The sequence below is a fragment of the Diospyros lotus genome, chromosome 6 (assembly GCF_014633365.1).
Source record: "Diospyros lotus cultivar Yz01 chromosome 6, ASM1463336v1, whole genome shotgun sequence".
Classification (NCBI taxonomy): domain Eukaryota; kingdom Viridiplantae; phylum Streptophyta; class Magnoliopsida; order Ericales; family Ebenaceae; genus Diospyros; species Diospyros lotus.
Genome location: NC_068343.1, coordinates 7,259,445 through 7,279,689, shown reverse-complemented (window position 1 = coordinate 7,279,689; position 20,245 = coordinate 7,259,445). Strand labels below are relative to the sequence as shown.

Below are 20,245 nucleotides of genomic sequence, written 5' to 3'. Positions count from 1 at the left end.
TTTCACCCACTCAAGAGTTAAAATAAATAGAACAGATCAATTCACATACAAATATTATTATTCATAAAATATAGTGTGATTTTAAACAAAATGCATAACGGGCCTCCTTCTAAAGCACAAAATTTTATATTTTACGAAGTCAGATATGTGAATTCCGTTAATAGACAATCTACGAACATGCCTCACTGATTTCGTCAAGAAAATAATATATTTCACGACGGTCAGCTCTTGAACCATTGGTAAGATTCAGATTCAGTTAGAAGCTGTTATAATTTTTCCCCAACGGATTGGACACAACATTCATACAACAGTTATTGACAATTGGGCTAATACAGAGACTAGCTCCAAACAATTCATCGAATGCTGAATGAATATGCCCGGCACTACGAAAGATCAGAATGGGAAAAATTAAACCAAAAACTAAACTTATGATACAACAACAACAACAAAATTCTTCTCTCTGCCGGATCATCAAAAAAAAAAAAGAGAGCAGAATTAGGTATGAAGCAGCAAGTCCCAATCAATTCTGCGAAATAGTTTTGCCTTTTGACAGTAGGCAAGCATCCTTGCCTCAACTGTCTTTCCCTTTGCTGCCACTGCCTTCCCCTTTGGCACTCCCTTCAGAAACGTCAGGTCCATCATAAGCTGAAAGGAAGAAAGTAGCCTGATTCTTCTGCAGAAACCTGCACCAAAGGCAAAGATCTTTATCAACCATTCTGATACGCCAGCCACTTCGGTCTATGCTTGGAAATAATACACTTTCCGTTTCCATATTCTGAATGTATGTTTGTCTCCAGATGCAATTACCATAATATCGAGAATTTATAAACTGTAGAAATTAGAAATCGCATTTCTTTAGAGTCTCAGCAAAATCCATCACCTACCCCCCCCACCCCCCCCCCCCCCCCAAAAAAAAAAAAAAATACACACACACACACAATTAACACCATAACATCAATTTATAGTATATACAACCATGAAAGAACACATGTTAATGCAGATAAATAAGAGAACAAATAAAACCACCAAGTGCATCCATGGTGAGTACTCAACACTTAAAAGAAGACAGGAATTTGTGATATTTCCATTCTGTGATCATAAGAAAAACAGATACCCGGCCATGTTGGAGATTCACAACTCAGGCCACAGTTGAACACCCCCCCCCCCCCCCCCCCCCCACCCAAAAAAAAAAAAAAGAAAATATTAATAGGGCAATTGAATCGGTTTCAAGGCAAAAACCTTCTGATGATCTATCACTTGATACAACTAAATGAATTGTTGTAATGATTATCTTCCCATGGAAATAGAATCATTCTATGGACAATACTTATCCGTCCAACTTCAGTTGACCAGCTTTCATTGCATAATGTATGATGTTCAATGCATTATTTTAGTTTAAAGAAAGTAAAATCCATTGCAACAAGCAACACCATCAAAAACTATAGAACTAAAACGGAAAGATCAGGAAAAAAATAGTTAATTGCCAGAATCAAGACATTAGATTTTGCTAAGAATAGTCAGTATAATGAAAAGGATAAAAGTACAAACTTGAGAAAGTCAAGTAATTTCTGCTGCAAGCCAACCAATGTTTCTTCATCAATGTTAGCATATGCCAATAGCTCGGGCAACTTAACTGCAGACACCAGTAAATACCAAATCACAGATGGGAAAGAGCAGCTTATCCTTTTCCAAACAATATAAAGTTCATGACATTTCAACTTGGAAAATGAAGAAAAATGCTAGGGAATTTCAATGAAACAACTGAATCAGGCACATAATGAAATCCATGGAGATTGGAAAACATTGGCATTTATAGCTTATCTGAGAATACCAAAGAGGCGGAGAAGATGTTCAGCACCATATATACTTGATGGAGAGACATTATCTGTAACTGCTTCCTTATACTGTTGCCGCTCCTGTTTGTAAAGGAGAATAGCTGGCAATCCTTTGTCAAAGTAACACCGTATTCCATTCAACATTTCCTTTATTAAATCAGTCATCCTATATCCAAGAGAAATAATAACCAATGCATGAAGAGAATTAGGAGTAGGGCATAGTGGAACTAGGATATGGCAAACAGAAAAAGGATGCCAGTGCAAGACCTAGCTAAAATCCTCTAATAGTAGGGAACAACTTATCAAACTCAAAATATAAAGATTGTTTTTTTTTTGGGGGGGGGGGGGGGGGTAGGGTAAGATTGGTAAATTTTAATATCCTTCCACCATGATACCCTGTGGTCTTATAAAACTCAAGGGAAACCAAGTTCAACATAAAAAATTCATGAGTACCCAGGGTGGTTTGTTAATAGGTTCCACTATTAAACATTCAAGAAAAACAAAAAACAATTATCGTATATAATAACATCAGCATGCTCACTCAGCACACAAGTACGCACACATACATTTCAAAACACAGCGCTCCAAGCCTGATGGGATAAATAACATGATTAGCCAAACGAATGTGGTACTTTTATGGGAAAAGAAATATATTGTGTGGGTAATTACATAGTTGTCAATACCATATTGGACAAGTACCAGACTTTTCAATGATATGGTATGGAAATATTAGCAGACAATACCAGGTATCATTTTGAATATATGATTATAATAATTCAAAAAATATATTATACCAATATATACAATTCTAATAAAATTTTACATATAAAAATGACATAAAAGAATACAAAACTATCACTATTGTCAAAAATAAAATGTAAGGAAAAAATTTAAAGTAGCAATATAACAATGCATTCAAATCAACATACAAATACTTTTACCCAGCAAAAACCAAAAAAAAAAAAAAATCAATATACAGATTACAAAGAAAGTTAAAGAGTATACAATTGATTATATAACACATATAATATAAAATAAAAAGAATAAATTCTATAAATATAAAAATTAATTACTATCTTTAGTGTTTAAACACAACATAACAATAATTATCTTTTGTTTCTAACTTTTCACAATTTTTTACCACAAAATTACAAATGTTAAAAGTAACATATATAATAGTTTCCATATATATTAAGTTATAATATATGATATACATTACAATATTTAGTAAATATTATAATATATAATATTTTCAATATGTATTAAGTATAATATATATTTATATTATATTATATAGGGACGTAGCCAATATGTACTTCCTAGGCTTGTGGAATAAGGAACTTCAAGTACCAACATACTAATTCTAGCCAGTACCAACTAGTATTTTAGCTAGAATGAAACACACTATTTAATGTACTAGATTAGCTTTGCGGTTACCAACCGATGATACAGTATCCATGACCATGGATAATTGCACCCTCTGAACTATCACAACCCAAGGATATAGAAGTAATTGTTTCATGTATGTATTTTCTCTTTTGTTATACTGTAGGTTGTTGTAGTGTTGTACCTTCGGGTTACAACTTATAAATAACCTAAGGTAGTTAGAGAATGGATAATTGATGAATGAATTGAATTCTTATTTCCCTCTCAATTGTTCCAATCTCTCTCTTATTTCTTTCTGATCTCTCTCTCTCTTTCTCGACTTTGTTTGGATTTCTCCCGCCCTTTCTCCTCTCTCGTTCACGACTTCTTCCATAATTCCATTCTAAACCCCAAGTAAACCCTAATAGCGTGATAATTGATATCAAAGCCGATCGTTCCTCTGTTGCAATTCTAACAAACCTATAGCAATTAGGTTCGGATTTCTTAGGGCAAATTCCAACTGCGATCTAGACCGATCATTCCTCTGTTGTGATTCCAACGAACTTGTAATAGTTAGGTTTGGATTTTTGAAGGCAAATTCCAAATGCGATCTAAACTGACGATCCTCGACTATGAAATTGAGGTTGAGGTGAGAAGGAAAGCGCTGCGGAAGTGGATCTTGAACGAACACTGAACATCAACAAGTACAATTCAATACCTAGGTCGCAATGCAACATCCAATTGATTATCAAGAAGCTATTTCTCAGCTAATTAATTAAAGCATAGCAAAGTGACTTCTGTTGAGCTAGCTAATACAGAAACAATCGATTGAGGAGGCTAATTCTAAGCTTAGGTGATTTTTCTGAATGAGACAAGCGGTGGACATGTATTGGATGAAACAAGTGGAAACTAGGATGGACAATCTAGGAAAAGGGTTAGGGCAGATTCAAGTGGAGGCGAGTTGCTATCGAGCAAAATGCGCCATAACAAGAAAATCAATCACGGAAGAATATGCCACAACAAGAAAAGAAATCAAGGAAGGACGCAATCAAATCATTAACCTCACCCACAAGCTGAATAACCTACAAATTTTGATGTCAAAGAAATTCAAAATCAGCCTACCAGTGGAACCTCTTTCAAAATCCACAGCTGAACCGTTTCTAATAGAAGCTGGAATCCTATCTGTTACCTGCAAGAATTGAATCAGGTAATTATGGATGCCAAAGCAATTGCCAAAAAAATCAACGTGACACCATTGGAGGAGGTAACTATTCAAGATGAAACTGAGATGTACACTGCCAATCAGGAAGCCAAATATTTTGGAACGGAAACAATCAAAATAGCCGTAAATTTTGAAGATCTTAAATATGTTTCTTTTGAAGGAATAGACAATCCATCATCAGGACCAGAAGATGATTACACTGGATCAAGTAAATCCAACTGAAAAATCAATCAATTGTGAGGAAATATGTGCCTTAATTGCAGTGAATAACCAATGGAGACTTCAAATTTGGTTAAAGGTTGATGGAGGATGCTCAGGTTTGGAGAAAATTGATTGCATTGAAATTCTCCAGCAGTACATTCATGATTTGGAACAGAGGAGGATGCAGAAGGACAAATTGAAACGAGATGAATGTGATAGGGCCCCTGTTCGTCACACTTACCAGCGATATAAAATGAAAGGAAAAGCATGGCCAGTCAAGGAAAAAGATACAAGGGCAGAAGAGTCACATTCGGTTAGGGGAGAATAACAACTCACGTGGCTGCAACAAACTAGGGAATACATATAAAAGGCAGGAGAAAAGGAGAGAGAAGCAACTAGAGAATTTGGAAGAAGTTTTGGGAGAGAAGGGCCTCTCAAATAGGCCACTATCCATTTCTCAACCCGTTGGGCCAAGGCCATTATCTGCTCAAGGCCAGTAGGCCTTAACACCCTCATCTCTGCCTTTATGTTCGGTTTCAACCCATTAATGAAATGCCCTTCCAGCATGGCCTCTGGCATGTCTTTGATCGATGATGCCAGAGTTTCGAAGCAAAGACGGTAATCCTTAATGAATCCCCACTCTTGGAGAGCTAGAAATCACTCCTCCACCATGCCTTCCTGCGTGCACCAAAATCGATTCCTCAGCAGCCCCTTGAGTTCCTCCTAACTCCTCACCCTTCATCTCTTTTGTTCCCACAAAAACCATGAAGGTGCAGCACCTTCAAAACAAAGGGCTGCGGAATCCAATTTCTTAACGTCCGTCAACTGATTCACAGCAAAATAACGTTCAGCCCTGAAAACCCATCCATCTAGATCTTCTCCCTCGAAGAAGGGCATCTCCAATCACCTATTTCGTACTTTCGGCCTCCAAAATCCATTGGATATGGACAATTTTAGAGTATTTGAATCTCTAATTGATAAAAAACGTAAACACCAATAATTCCCCTTCACATTCTATGTTACAGGACTTCTTTAAATACAGCTATACTACTTATCTTCTAGCTAAAGTTTAGGGAATTAAAAATACAAAATAACAACAGATTTTGGAGAGAATTTTTCTCATGATTTTTCTCCTAAATCTTACGGTTTTGGCTAAGACTATTATCTTCTCCTAAATCTTAGGCTTTGGCTAAGACTATTATCTTTTTTCATTTAGCCTTATCTTCGGGTTCAATCTTCTTTCATCTTTATCTCTATCATCTTGAGAACTTCTTCAACATTCCCCCTTAAGCTGGAGAATAGATATCTTTCATTCCTAACTTGCCTCTAATCACCTCAAATCCTTGTTTGGTCATTGCCTTAGTGAAAATATTAACTTCTTGTAGGCCGGTAGGGATATACACCAGATTTATTCCACCATCTTCAATTTCTTGCTTTATGAATTGCCAATCAATTCTCACATGCTTCATCTGGTTATGTTGGACTGTGTTGTTTATTATACTAATGGCAGATTTATTGTCATAGTATAGTCTTTGTAGGGTCCATATTAGGCATCTTCAAGTCATTCATGAACTTCCCTAGCCATATCACTTCACAAATACCTTGAGCTATAGCTCAGTAATCTGCTTCAATACTACTTCTAGCTACCACACACTATTTCTTGCTCCTCCATGGTCATTAGATTACCCCATAATTTCGTGCAATAACCAGAAGTTGATTTGATATCTTCTAAGGAACCTGCCTAATCAGCATTTACAAACCCTTGAATTCCTCAGTCTTCAATCTTTCTAAATAAAATACCCATGCTAGGAGTCCCTTTAAGGTATCTTAGGATATGATAGGCTGCATTCAGGTGTTTACTGGTGGGTGAATACATGTATTGACTTACTTTACTCACCGCATATGCAATATCTAGCCGTGTAAGAGACAAATAGATTAGCCTTCCTACTAATCTCTGATATCTCTCTTTATCAACTGCTTTCTCTATCCCATCTTCATTGAATTTCTAGTTGGGTTCCAATGGTGTGTTGGATGGTTTACAGCCAAGTTTGCCTGTCTCCTTTAGTAGATATAGTGTATATTTCCTTTGAGAGATAAGAATTCCCTCCTTACTCCTTGCTACTTCCATTCCAAGAAAATACCTCATTTGCCCAAGGTCTTTAACTTTCAAAGCCTGTTGTAATTGCCCCTTTAATGCTTTAATCTATTGCTGGTCATCATCTGTAACTATAATATCGTCTACATAGACAATTACGATAGTTTTTAGGCCATTGGTAGCATGTTTGATGAACAAGGTATGGTTAAACTGTCCTTGTTGATATCCTAGCTAATACAATGTGCTGCTAAACCTTTTGAACCAGGCCCTAGGGGATTGTTTTAGTCCATACAAAAATTTTATTAACCTACAAACCTTCCCTTTTTCTTCAAACCCGGGAGGGATTCTCATAAATATCTCTTTTTCTGGATCCCCATTAAGAAATGCATTATTTAGATTAGCTGCAAGTGACATTAATACACGTATAGAATTGAGTTTTGCAACGGGTGCAAAGATCTCTTCATAATCTATACCTCGTGTTTGAATGAAGCCTTGGGCCACTAACTTGGCCTTAAATCTCTCAAAACTCCCATCAACTTTGTGTTTTATAGTAAATACCCATTTGCTTCCTACCACTTTCTTGTTCGGATGTAGATTTACCACTTTCCATGTACCATTCTTTGTTAGTGCATCCATTTCTTCTTGTACAGCTCTTCTCTATTATGGAATTGGTAGGGCCTCGTTGATGTTTTTTGGTATTTGCACCTCATCAACCTTTATTGTGAATGCCCTGAAACCTAGGGATAATCGAGAGTATACCAAATGGTTAGAAATAGGGTGTTTAGTGCATGACCTTACCCCCTTCCTCCAAGCAATTGGAATATCCAAATCATATAATTCTGGTTCTTCATTGTTTGTTCTATTGTTTTCCTCAACTGATACTGCTGCTTCAGTCCTTTATTCCTCTTCATGTGTTAGACCTTCTTCCAGGGCTGATGATTGGTCTTGCCTTGGTTCAAGATCCCTTCTCCTTGAATATACTTTGATTGGCAGCTATGATTTTTCTAGAATATGTTGTTTATATGCTGATGTTCTCCCCCTGAATTAGTTACATCATTCGGAATAGGATTGGAATAAATAACTGTTTCAGGCAAAATACTAACATCCCAACCAACCCTACCTTGATCTGCACTAGGAATCTCCCCCTGCAACTTTTGGTAGGGTAGTAATATTGATCCTCGAGAAAAGAGACATCATAAGATACAAGAAATTTCTTAGTGTTAGGACAATAACACTTGTAGCCTTGTTGTGTGGGAGAATAACCAACAAACACACACTTCAAAGACTTGGGATGTAACTTAGAATGATAATTGTGAACAAATGTTGTCCATCCAAAAATTTTAGGGGACAAGGAATTTAACATGCGGGCTAGAAGAGGATAGGAGGTAATGAGAGCATTTAAGGGAGTTTGAAGTTGAGGACCCTAGTAGGAAGCCTATTGATGAGATCGGCTGCAATGAGAATAGCTTCTCCCCAAAAGGAAGTAGGGATAGAGCTGGAAAACATTACAGTTTCAAGCAAATGCCTATTTTTTCTTTCGGCCACTCAATTTTTGGGGGGGTTATAAGGGCATGTGCTTTGGTGAACAATACCATTGTCACTCAAATATGTCTCAAATTCAGTGGAGAAGTATTCTCTTCCATTATTTGATCGAAGGATATGGATGGAAGTTTGAAAAATGTTAAGAACCATTTGATGAAATTTCTTGAATATTTTGTACACTTCAGATTTTTCTTTCATAAAAGAACCCAATACACACTAGTATGATCATCTATGAAGGTGGCAAACCAGCAAATGCGAGTTAGATTGGGTACTTTAGTTAGTCCCCACACATCACTATGGATTAGATAAAAAGGTTTGGTTGGTTGATAGGAATGAATGGGATGAGAAGATTTTGTTTGTTTAGCGAGAATACATTGTCCACAATTGAAGAAATCACTCATTTTATTGTCAAACAATCAAGGGTACTATGAGAAAATAATTATGAGAAAAAACCCTAAGAGACTAGGCTCTCTTAGCTTGTTATTTATAATAAGCATAATGGGTTTTAAACCTATGGACTTAATCTAATTACAAATAAAATACACACATATAATAATTATAATATATACTAATAATTCTAACACTCTCCCTTAAGGTGGAGCATAGATATCATAACACTCATTGGCTGCCATACACATTGCTTCCAATCCAGTGTTCCATGAGCGAACTAAGCATATTGAAATTGACTGTCACTTTATTAGAGAAAATCTGGTTGAAAATATTATTGTTACAGAGTTTGTTAACTCCAATGATCAACTTATAGATGTCTTCACCAAGTCTCTAAAGGGTGCTCGAGTGGAATATATGTGTAACAAACTTAGTGCTCAGACATTTACTACTGAAATAAAAACACAGTTTGGAGTTTCTATACGTGTCTTACGTACTGATAATGTCTCTGAGTATTTTTTTTCTCCATTTACTACCTTTATGACTGCTAATGGCATCCTGCATCAATCTTATTGTCCTTACACACCTCAATAAAATAGTGTTGCTGAGCGTAAAAAACGCTATCTTATTGATACTGCACGAATGCTCTTTTTACATGAGAATCTTCCCACCAAATTTTGGGGCGATGTTGTTCTAATTGCATGTTATCTAATCAATCGCATGTCATCTTCAGCGTTACAGGACTAGCCCTGCTTCTGGCACACTTTCAACCTTTGTGGTAAGATGATCCGCTTGGCCTTACCCTTTGAACCATATTTTGACAGAAGCTGCCCATGAGAGATAATTGGCCAACCCTATCAACTTGACAGTGGTAATATTAGTTGTCACAAGATTAGAGACAGTAAAGGATTGAGAGGCAATAGGGGCAACAGGTGCCGGAGCGGGAATACCACCGGCAAAAACGGCATCACTGAAATCAGACATGGCGAGGGTTTTGACACCGAAAGTGGCTTAAGGGGTCGCCGGCAATCAAATCTGGAGAAGCTGAAAAAGATTGGTTGGCGGATGTGCCAGCGTGTGGACATGGAGGTAGCAAGTGGCGATGGCGCGTAGGCGGTTCGGCGGCAACGAGACTTCGGCGGTCGGCCGATCTAGTGGCGGTGTTATCCAATGGTGGCCAAAGAATGGGGTTCTGGTATTGAGCAGTGATGGTTAGGGTTTGACGGTTAGGGTTTCGGTCGCTGAAAAAAATACACAACAGCGGCTATAGTTGTTTTCTCATTGATGGCTCTGATACCATGTGAGAAAATAATTATGAGAAAAAATCCTAAGAGACTAGCCTCTCTTAGCTTGTTATTTATAAAAACATAATGAGCCTTAAACCTATGGGCTTAATCTAATTACAAATAAAACACACACATATAATAATTATAATATATACTAATAATTCTAACAGGTACAAAAATCTTCAAATATCTAAAACTAGGACGGCCTAATCTCTTGTGCCATAAATAGATGTTAGAATCTAAAACAACAGAAGAAACAAAAGAATTATGTAACCTAGAGGCACCAGCAAGTCCTTTCACATAGTAGACCTTCTTTCTCCTTAGCATTGCCTATCATCCTCCCTAAAATTAGGACCTAAATATACCATACATTCTCCTTCAACATAGGATATTGTACCATCTGCCAAAGTCACATTTATATCCCTCTCACAGCGTTTGTAATCAGTTATGCTACATAGGGATCTGGTTATATGGTCGAAGGCCCCAGTGTTAACAATCCACTCATTCCTATTTAGCAATTTAGATAGATAGCAATTATGAACTGTACCTTGTTTCACCTGGGAGGCTGATGGATTGGGTATTTCCACATAACCCGAGAGCATAGTTGTTGAATGGAAATTCGAATCGAGAATCGAAATCCCTATTTTATGATTCGTGAATCAAGAATCAAATCGAATCGTAAGATTCGGTATACATTTTTAATTTCAAATATAAATAATATATATTGATAGAAAATAAATAAAATATATTAAAATTATAGCAAAAATGTATTCATGTTACCTTTAAATTCATATTGCACCAAATCAAACCACTTTCAAAATAACAAGTTAGAAAAAAACAACTATTAGGTTACTAATAAACTCCATTGTCCATAATCTTTACTAGTTATCAATAATCTCCATCTTCAAGTTGAAGAGCATCATCATTTTCATCATCTTTTTTGTCTTCAAACGTAGCCAAATCCACTTGCTCTCCATCCTCTACATCTTCCTCACCATCAATCATTTCTAAATCCAATTCTTCTTCCACTTTGTCTTCAATAACTTTTCCTTTTCCTTTTCTATCTAATCTAGCTTCAAGTTCCTTGGCCCTATATTATACATATAACATATTAGAATTCAACTCAAACTTACACAAACACATTAACTTAGTTTTAAAAAGTAGGAAACTATAAAGTATAAAATATAGATATATACCTCTTCTATTATTACTTAGCTGAATACCTCCATCATCTTCAAAGCATTCATCTATTTTCTCCTTTGTTGTACTGTAGCCTGTTGTAGTGTTGTACCTTCAGTTTATAGCCTATAAATAGGCTACAGTAGTTAGGGAATGGATGATTGATGAATGAATTGAATTCTGTTTTACCTCCCAATTGTTCTAATCTCTCTCTCTCTCTCTCTCTCTCTCTATTCTGTCTGGATTTCTCCCTCCCTTTCCACTCTCTCATTCCCAATTTCTTCCATAAGTACATTCTAAACAATAGGTAAACCCTAGGAGCGTGACATGAACTATAAGCCAACATTAGTGTGGCTTTGTGCAAGGGACCTGAGCAGCTCAAACTATCTCCAATTATGACCTCATCATAAGGATTATATGTCGTGCCTTACCGGTTGGATGGGACTGACTTTGAGCACTTGTAGCATCCTTGATGGAGCCACAAGACTTCTCTGCCTAGTATTGCTTATTCACCATATGGATGCTCACAGCATCCCTTGGCTTGACAACATAGCTTCTCATCCAAAAAACTCTGCAAATCATGATCTTTGAATATGGTCCCAGAATGCATCTCCACAGGCCACCCACCACTATATAAGACGCTGCCACTTTGCAAGACCACTCCACAGTTTGCTTCATAGGCTACTCCTGTAGGCATGCTAGGAGTGACTCCATTGCTCCCACATCTTTAATGACTCCAATAGCACCAAAAACCTAGGCTAGGCCAAGGTCTATGTTTCCCACATGAGACCTCCAAGGTTTTGTGAAATGAAGGCAGGATATGGATTCATTGAGGATGGATCCTTTAGTGCAAAGGCTCCTTATTTTGACTGATTCATTAAGAGAATCTAAATTGAAAGATAAGCAACCCCACGTACTCCCTGGGTTGTGGCTCCATTATCTCCATCAACTATGAGTACCACTCCTCCATTAAAAACACCACTTCCTCCATTATGGTTGTTGTTCTTTTCATTACTAAAATGGGGTTACTTTGGTAACCAAATTCTAAACTGCTGAAAGATAAAGCTGCAATAACCAATCCTAAACGATTGAGAAAATGATCCGTGGATGAGATGAGAGGAATAAGAGGAGGATAACTCTCCTGAGTTATCCTCATGCTGATCTTATATATTTGTAGATTAGCTAGAATTATTTTATCTTGTTATCTTGTGCTAAAGTTTAGGAGATAAGTTTGATAAGTTTGTATCAAACTAGGAGTCTTGTATATTTAATTCTAAACTGATAATGGAAAAGCTGAGTACCATAGTTTTGATTAATCTATCGGATTTCTTCATAAATCATAACATGTAATCACACCCATTGGACATAGTTAAATTTGAATTAAAAGTACAGGTTACAGTGTAGATTTGCACAAGGAGTAAATCATAATGCAAGAAGTATGTAGAACAACAGAACTTCAAATTCACAAGCATAAGCCAGAAATGACAGGTGTTCATATCAATTACATACACAAGATTATAGGGCAATTCAAGCAGGTAGTGGATACACTTACATCCCATCCTTCTTTGATCTGTATTCAAGGTACTTTGTCAGTATGTCATCAACATTTGGAGAACGTGGAAGTTTAACAAGCTGCATAAAAGATCAGTAAATTGGCATCCAAAAAATTAAGTGAATAAACCAATATCATATCACTCTTAATAAATTCTACATATGAGCATGAAACAAGGACTCGACCTCCCAAATACAGAGAACCCGGAGAGTGATCAATTGCAATGGACCATAGTGCATGTCGTTCAAGAGAAGGCAAAAATAAGAGGTGCACTTAGCATAACCAGATTATAAACAATTAAGATGAGAATAACAAATCAACAAATCATCTCTAGATAACATGTCTACCGTCTAGAGATGTATAAGAGGCAATTACGAACAAACCACTTGCCTCCCTGGGTTCATCAAGAACTCTGTAACTATTTGACACATGCATGAATGGATAAATTTAAGGGATCTAGGTGTATCATAAAACATTAACTGTGTTCTACAATTCATCCAGATTGGCATCCTTATATGGCATGTTCTCAAATATTTGGTAAAACAAATTGCTTAAAAGAAATATGAACTTTAAAGCTTTTACTGACTGAACATAATAAAAGACAAGTGTTGACTAGAATTTAAAAATAAAGCTTTCAGGCTGTTATGAATGTCCAAGCTAAAGAGTGAACATCTCAAATATTAATGACATTTTAGCATTTGAAAAGGCATGTCTAAATATTTAATTTATGGATCCATGCCCACATCACATGCAAAAAGAAAATCTAAGAGGTGGCAAGCAAAATGGATAGGAAGCAACCAGCCAACAGGAGGAAAGTATTCCCATAACAGTAATAGTGTAGTTGAACTGGGCAGCAATGTGAAAGAAACAGTTACGGACAGTTACGGTACTTGATAAATTGATGGGCAGAGTTACAGATCAGAAATTTAGGACAAAACACCCAAGCAAACTACAATTATAACTTGGAATTTAGAGCCTAGGAACATTCCCTGAACTTGTTGTTTAACATGATCCTTACAGTAGCAGGCCATAAAGGCAGCTTTACATCTTTTGCTAGGGTTTTCTACTCCATGCCTGGATGCCATGCCTGAATCTGGCATCCTCATTCAATGCCTTTTCTCAATAAATTTTTACTTCTTACGACAACTAAAAAAAAAGACACAAAGATGAAATAAGAGTTAAGTCTCTACAGAGAGGAATATCTTTCCAACCCAAAAAGTTAGTAGAAGGGAAATGGGGTTCATGTACTAATTTTTGTAAGAGTATAAAGAAACCAAACATCCGTTCAAGTGGTGAGACTGTACAAGAAAAGAGGCTAATCTACCTAACACAGGGTCCGTGTAATTTGTTTTAGAACTCAGAGGTGGATATGTTTCAGCAACCTACTAATGACCTATCAATTTACTTTATAGCTTATCCATAAACTGTAACATTTACAGAAAAGAGTTCCACAAGTAAAACACAATGATTTTACCAGACTATCACTTTCAAATGGACTCTATATCAACAGAAGTTATATTCAAACACCATATATATACATATATATGCATATATATTATAAGTGTATTTGGCATTGAAATGGAATAGCAGGAAGAAGAAAGAGATTCATACAGCTTGTAGCAAGTACCTTATCCTGTTGAGTAATGAATTCCGCATCATCAACTAGCTGCTTCTTAAGAACTGATGGCATCTGAATCTTCACCAGCTTTTCCACAGACACACTATCCTTCTAGAAAAATTGAAGGGAAAGGTTCACTCATCAATATGAAAGATGGCTTGATCAATAAAGGTGAATATGTTAATAAGAAAATCTCCAGCAATGATGAATAAAGTTTGTTTCTGAGCGAGTATTCGTGCATCATTACTTGCAATGCATGCATGAGTGTGGGTATGGGTGTGGGGATGTGTGTTCGCATGCACGCGCATGTGTGTGTGAGAGAGAGAGAGCGCATTTCTACATGTGTCAATCATGCCAAGTAAAAAAAAAATTGTCCTACAAAAAACTGAAATATGTCTAAATAATCAAACTACAGAGGCCAGACATGCTTATTTTTCACTAAGTAAAATACTGCAAAACAATCCGCCAATCTTAAACATTCAAAGAAGTTTGCTTTGCCTATATTCATACTTCATACACACACATTAAATTAATTCATGCTTTCAGAGTTGGTTCTCATCTTGGAATCCTGTTGTTGCTATATTGTGCCATTTAAGGAGCAAAATTCTCACTCTTAACTCTTCAAGTATTTCTAGTATTTTTAAAACTATTAATGACATTGCAGGGTATACTCTTTAACACCAGACAATTTTTTTACATCTATGTCATACATTTTCTACCTCCACAAATGAACTGTTATTTTCAGAAATATTTTCAGAAAGTCTAAAACGGCACTCTTAAGCATAGTTGTCAGTATCATACCAAACAAGGTATCAGATTTGTTGTCTCATTGGTACAGTATGGTAATGGTTCCGAATCTTCTGATACTAGAGGATATCCTATACTATTTCAGATATATGATATATCATTATGATAAATTTATAATATATATACCACACCTATTAATACCATATTGGATAAGATAATGAAGTTGTCATTGATACGATATGACAAACAAATTATTAGAAACAAACATCACTATCAAAATTAAAAATTTTAATTATGGAAAAATATTCATAATAAGTTATATATTAAAAATAAAAATATTCATAATAAGTTATATATAAAAAATAATAATACTTAATAAACTAATTTATCTTGTCAACAAAATAAGATAATTCAAATTAAATCATAAATAAAAATATAAAATTTGATATTAATATTATCTCTTGTAATATATGTATGTTCCCAGAAAAAAATAATATATGTATGTTACAAAATAGTGTGATTAAGGCTTGATATGTTATAGTGGTTACAATATATAATATAATGCAATATACACAGTATACACTATGTTATAAATAAGTGTCAACAATCAGAGCAAGATTCTGTCAATCAATCAAAGCAAGATTGGGATTGACATACTTTGCTTTTGTTAGAATAAGAATGCATATATTGTTGTATCTTTCTATCTTTGAGTTGTATCCTAAGTTGTATGGTTTCCAAAATAGATTTAGAAACTTTCTTGTTTAGTTTTTAGGAACTTCCTAACTTAGCAAGAAGATTGTTTATATATTAGCATATATCCCAATGATTTGAATAAGATTGAATAATTATTTTTTCCCATCCTTTAACATGGTATCAAAGCCTGGACAATAGTTGTCGCTTCTTTGGGACTATTGTGGCCACCTTCCGCCTTTATTCTATTCTCCTTTTTTCGTCTTCAAACTTCATTATTGGACACCATGTCCAACTCTCAAAATACCCAAATCGATGGAGCTGATTTTAGCAGCACTAGCACAACGGAGATTCTATTTGCTGGAAACAATGGTGGAGGCTCCGGAGGAGACTTACCAAGTCTTCAAGTGGCTTACTAGTTAAACGGTAAGAACTACTTGAAATGATCCCAATTAATCTGTACGTTCCTAAAAGGGAAAGGTAAACTAATCCATTTGGAAGGAACCGGTCCTAAAGATGGAGATCCAGTGTGTGCAGCATGGGATGAAGAGGATTCCCTAGTGATGTCATGACTATGGAATTCCATGACCCCTAAAATTAGTGACACGGTGATGTTTTTAAAAACAGCCAAAGAAATTTGGGAGGCAATCAAGCTTACCTACTCCAAGGTTCGAGATGCAGCTCAAATCTATGAAATCAGGGCAAAAGTGGCAACCACAAAACAAGGCACCAAATCTGTCATAGAGTATGCAAATTTATTGCAAACTTTGTGGCAAGAATTGGACCATTACCAGTGCTTAAAGATGAAGTGTAGCGAAGATGCAGCCTTACACAAGAAGTTTGTGGAGAAAGAGCGAACATATGATATCCTTGCCGGCCTAAACATGGAGTTCAATGCAGTAAGGGTGCAAATCCTTGCTAAGGAGGATTTGCCTTCTTTAAATGAGGTTATCTCTATTGCAGTGTTCTAAAATGCGCTAGGCGCTAGCAAGGCACCAGATCAGGGGCTTAGCGCCTAGGCGACGCCTTGGAAAAATGTTGTTTTTTTTTTTTAAATTTTAACATTTTGATGTTATTTTCATATATGTCATTCTGTATCTTAGCATTTGACTTTCTTTTAAGAACTGAGGAGGCATCAGACGATGTTCCCGTACTCTCAATTCCATCCGACATCATTTGATTTTTTTTTCTTTTTTTTCTAAGCATTTGAGTAATTGACATTGAATTAAAATATACAACTAAGAAAGATTAACAGCAATTTGTTGCAACTTGTTGAGTATTGAACAATAATTTTTTTTTCTTCTTTTTTTTCCCCCAAGTATTGTAACTTGCTACTTGCCAAGGAGGAAGTTGGCTTGTTGTTTGTTGCTACAGCAAGCAGCAAACCACAGCAACGAGCAACGAGCAAGGACCGGTGGGAGAGAACGGCCCGATCGGCGACGAAAGAGAGAGAGAGACAACGAGATTCGTGGCGAGAGAGACAGAAACGACGACATCGACAACGAGAGAGAGCGAATAGGAAAGCGAGAGAGATGGGGAAAGCGGAGAGAGACTGAGAGAGTAACGACAAGAGAGAGATAATCGGCCCAAGCCGCGCCCAACCTAGCAGCTAGGCGCCAATTGGACTCGATCAATCGGGCCAAGCACCTAAGGGTGCCAACTAGGGCTTAATCACGACGACCTCCTTGGTTACGTTTTAGATCACTGCTCTATTGTTCATGTAAAAGAAGGAAGAAAGGGTGTCATGTTGGGGACTACCTCAGTGGAGGCATCAACCTTGGTTTCTTTGAAAACTCATGGTCAAGGTAAGGGAAGAAAGGAAAAGAAGGCTACAGATAGAGATACTCTATGGTCTACCCACTGTAAGAAAAAGAGGCACACCATGGAAAGCCTTCCAAAGGTGGATTACTAAAGAATCAAGGCCAAGTGTACATGGCTAGCAGCCATCAACAACCGGATTAGAAGGGATCTGAACAAGGAGAAACCCTAGAGTTTAACAGGGTAGAGATTGAAAGGCTAAAGAACTTCTTAGAATCTCTCGAAAAATAACCGCAAAAGGGGGTCCCTACTCTCTTGCTCTCACAAGTATCTCTTCTAATTCTTTTGCTCTATATGCTTCAGAAAAAAATCATTCTACCTCTTCGATCTTAGACTCTAGAGCTACGGATCATATGACCCCTTTCTCTCCTCACTTTTGTACCTATAGCCCTTGTCTTAGTTCCAGAAAAATCACTCTAGCAGATAGTCCTTTAATCACTATTGCGGGCCAAGGAGATGTTCTTCATAATAAACATCTCACTGTCAAAAATGTGCTCCATGTTCCTAAGTTATTCACTAGCCTAATCTCCATTCAAAAGCTCATATTGAATACCAATTGCAGTGTTATTTTTTATTCAACTAACTATGAGATACAGGAACAGAGCACAAGGAAGAGGATTGGGCTTGCTAAGGCTAGGGATGGGTTGTTCTGCCTCGAGGTAGAATAGGAAAAACAAGGGCAAATTCATCTTGTGTCATGCTTGGCCCAGTCCAACAAGGATCTAACGTGGCTGCACCATTACTGATTTGGTCATCCTTCTTTTCTTACGATTAAAATGATGTTTCTAGAATTGTTTAAGGGTCTAAATGTCAACAGTTTCCATTGTGTCGTGTGTGAGTTTACAAAACATAAAAGAGTTTCTTTTGTTTCATCTAACAAAAGGACTAGTTCTCCGTTTCCCTTAATTCACAGTGATATTTGGGGTCCCTCATCAGTTCCTAATATTTCTAGAGCAAGGTGGTTTGTCATTTTGGTTGATGATTGCACTAGAGTAACACGTCTATATCTTTTGAAAATTAAAACTGAAGTTAGTAGTATTTTTCCTACATTCTACAATATGATTAAAAATCAGTTTGGGATAGGTTTTAAAAGGGTTAGATCAGACAATGCCAAGGATTTCTTCAACCAATCCCTATCTACTTTTTTCCAACAAAAGGGTATTATCCATGAATCATTTTGTCCTTACACTCCTCAACAAAATGGAGTGGCTAAGAGGAAAATCGATCGTCTACTTGCTGTTATTCGAGTGCTCCTATTCCACCATCATGTTCCCAAACATTATTGGGAAGAAGCAATCCTAACAGCTACCATTCTTATCAATAGGCTGCCCTCTCAAATCCTCGGATCTTACAGCCCAAATCAATTGTTAACCAAATCCTTTCTTGATTGTCATGTATCCAGTTCGAGATTGAAACCCGAAGTGTTCTAGTGTATCTCATTTGTCCATATTCCCACTATTAGTAGGGGTAAGTTGGATCCTCGAGCTTTAAAGTGCATATTTCTTGGATACTCTACTCAAAAGGGCTATCGGTGTTATCATCCCCCTACCAATAAGTACTATATGTCAGCCGATGTCACCATTGTAGAAGATGATTCTTATTTTTGTAAATCTCAATCTTCGTGTAATACCCAATATTTAATATTAAGAGTATTTTCAGAAATTACGGGTCAAAATGGAAATTACAATAGTTTCGGGCCTACGTGTAATATTCAAAACGTAAACGAAAGGTGAGAGACTATGTCAAAGCAAGTCAATGAAGGTAAAATTGTCCAAATAAGCGATATTTGAAAAAACCAATAGATTCGCGAAGGTTAGAAGTCAAAAACACGGGATTAGGGGCATCCGGGCAAAAGTGCAGATTTTGTAAAATGCCTGAGGAGGTCGAAACGACGAATTTTTCAAAAGTTCTTGAGGGAAATGAGAAGTTTAGAACTTGTGGGCAGTCAAGGAATTAACGAGAAGTCTAGGGGCATCAAGGATTGGGAGAAAATGCAATTGGAAGTTTCTTGGGGGGCTAAAATGCAAAAAAATAAAAGTTTCATAGTGGGAAACCGACCGACCGGCCGGCCGCAGTCTGGAGGCGTCGGGAAGGTCGCCTAGAGGTGCTAGAGTGGTCTCCAGGTGATGATGAGGCGATTTGTGGTCGCCATTGGCCGAAAATGGCCAAGACACGACCGGTTTTAATGGCGGATGGGATAAGGGGGTAAGACCAATTTTCTCATGATTTAGGCCTAGTTGATCGACTTGGAAGCTAGATTTGGGGATAAGGGGATAAGATCAATCGATATTTGGTGGAAATTTGGGTCAAGAACGAGTATAAAAGGGGGTTGAGGCCGAGGGTTTTAAAAACAAAAACGGCCAAAATTGCTCTCATTATTGATAGAATCGAGCCTTGGGGTTAAGGGGCTTTTGTTCTTTGGGTTGTGGGAAGAATTTCTGGAGATTTTTGGGTCGTCTGGCATAAAAATCATCAAGTTTCAGTGACTTTGCCGGAAAATCGGGCTCGCCGAACCGCAACTTGCACTGGGTTTTAAACCCTTTTCCGGCGACTGTTTCGATCATTTGAAGGCACCATCGTGGTCGCCTCATCGAGATCTTCAAGGCCCTGCCATCATTTTGACCAAAGGAGGTCGCCGGAAACCCGCCATAGCCGGAGAAGACGACCGGAACTGGCTGCGCGTGGGCTCCACTCGCCGAGACCTTGGG

At 37.0% G+C, this 20,245-nt stretch overlaps 1 protein-coding gene across 2 annotated transcripts in view; it reads right to left on the bottom strand.

Annotated features, from left to right (window-relative positions):
- Nucleotides 1-251: 251 nt before the first annotated feature.
- The window catches only part of LOC127803248 (protein MRG1), a 51,480-nt gene continuing 31,486 nt past the window's right edge, over nt 252-20,245 (bottom strand). The window contains exons 7-11 of one of the 2 annotated variants that reach the window (XM_052339347.1): nt 14,292-14,393; nt 12,665-12,744; nt 1,859-2,001; nt 1,549-1,633; nt 252-683 (exon numbers count right to left, since the gene is read on the bottom strand). In XM_052339347.1, coding sequence (XP_052195307.1) covers nt 572-683; nt 1,549-1,633; nt 1,859-2,001; nt 12,665-12,744; nt 14,292-14,393 — 522 coding nt within the window. In that variant the 3' untranslated portion in view covers nt 252-571. Of the gene's footprint in view, nt 684-1,548; nt 1,634-1,831; nt 2,002-12,664; nt 12,745-14,291; nt 14,394-20,245 lie in introns of both variants that reach the window. The other variant, XM_052339346.1, reaches the window with a different exon arrangement.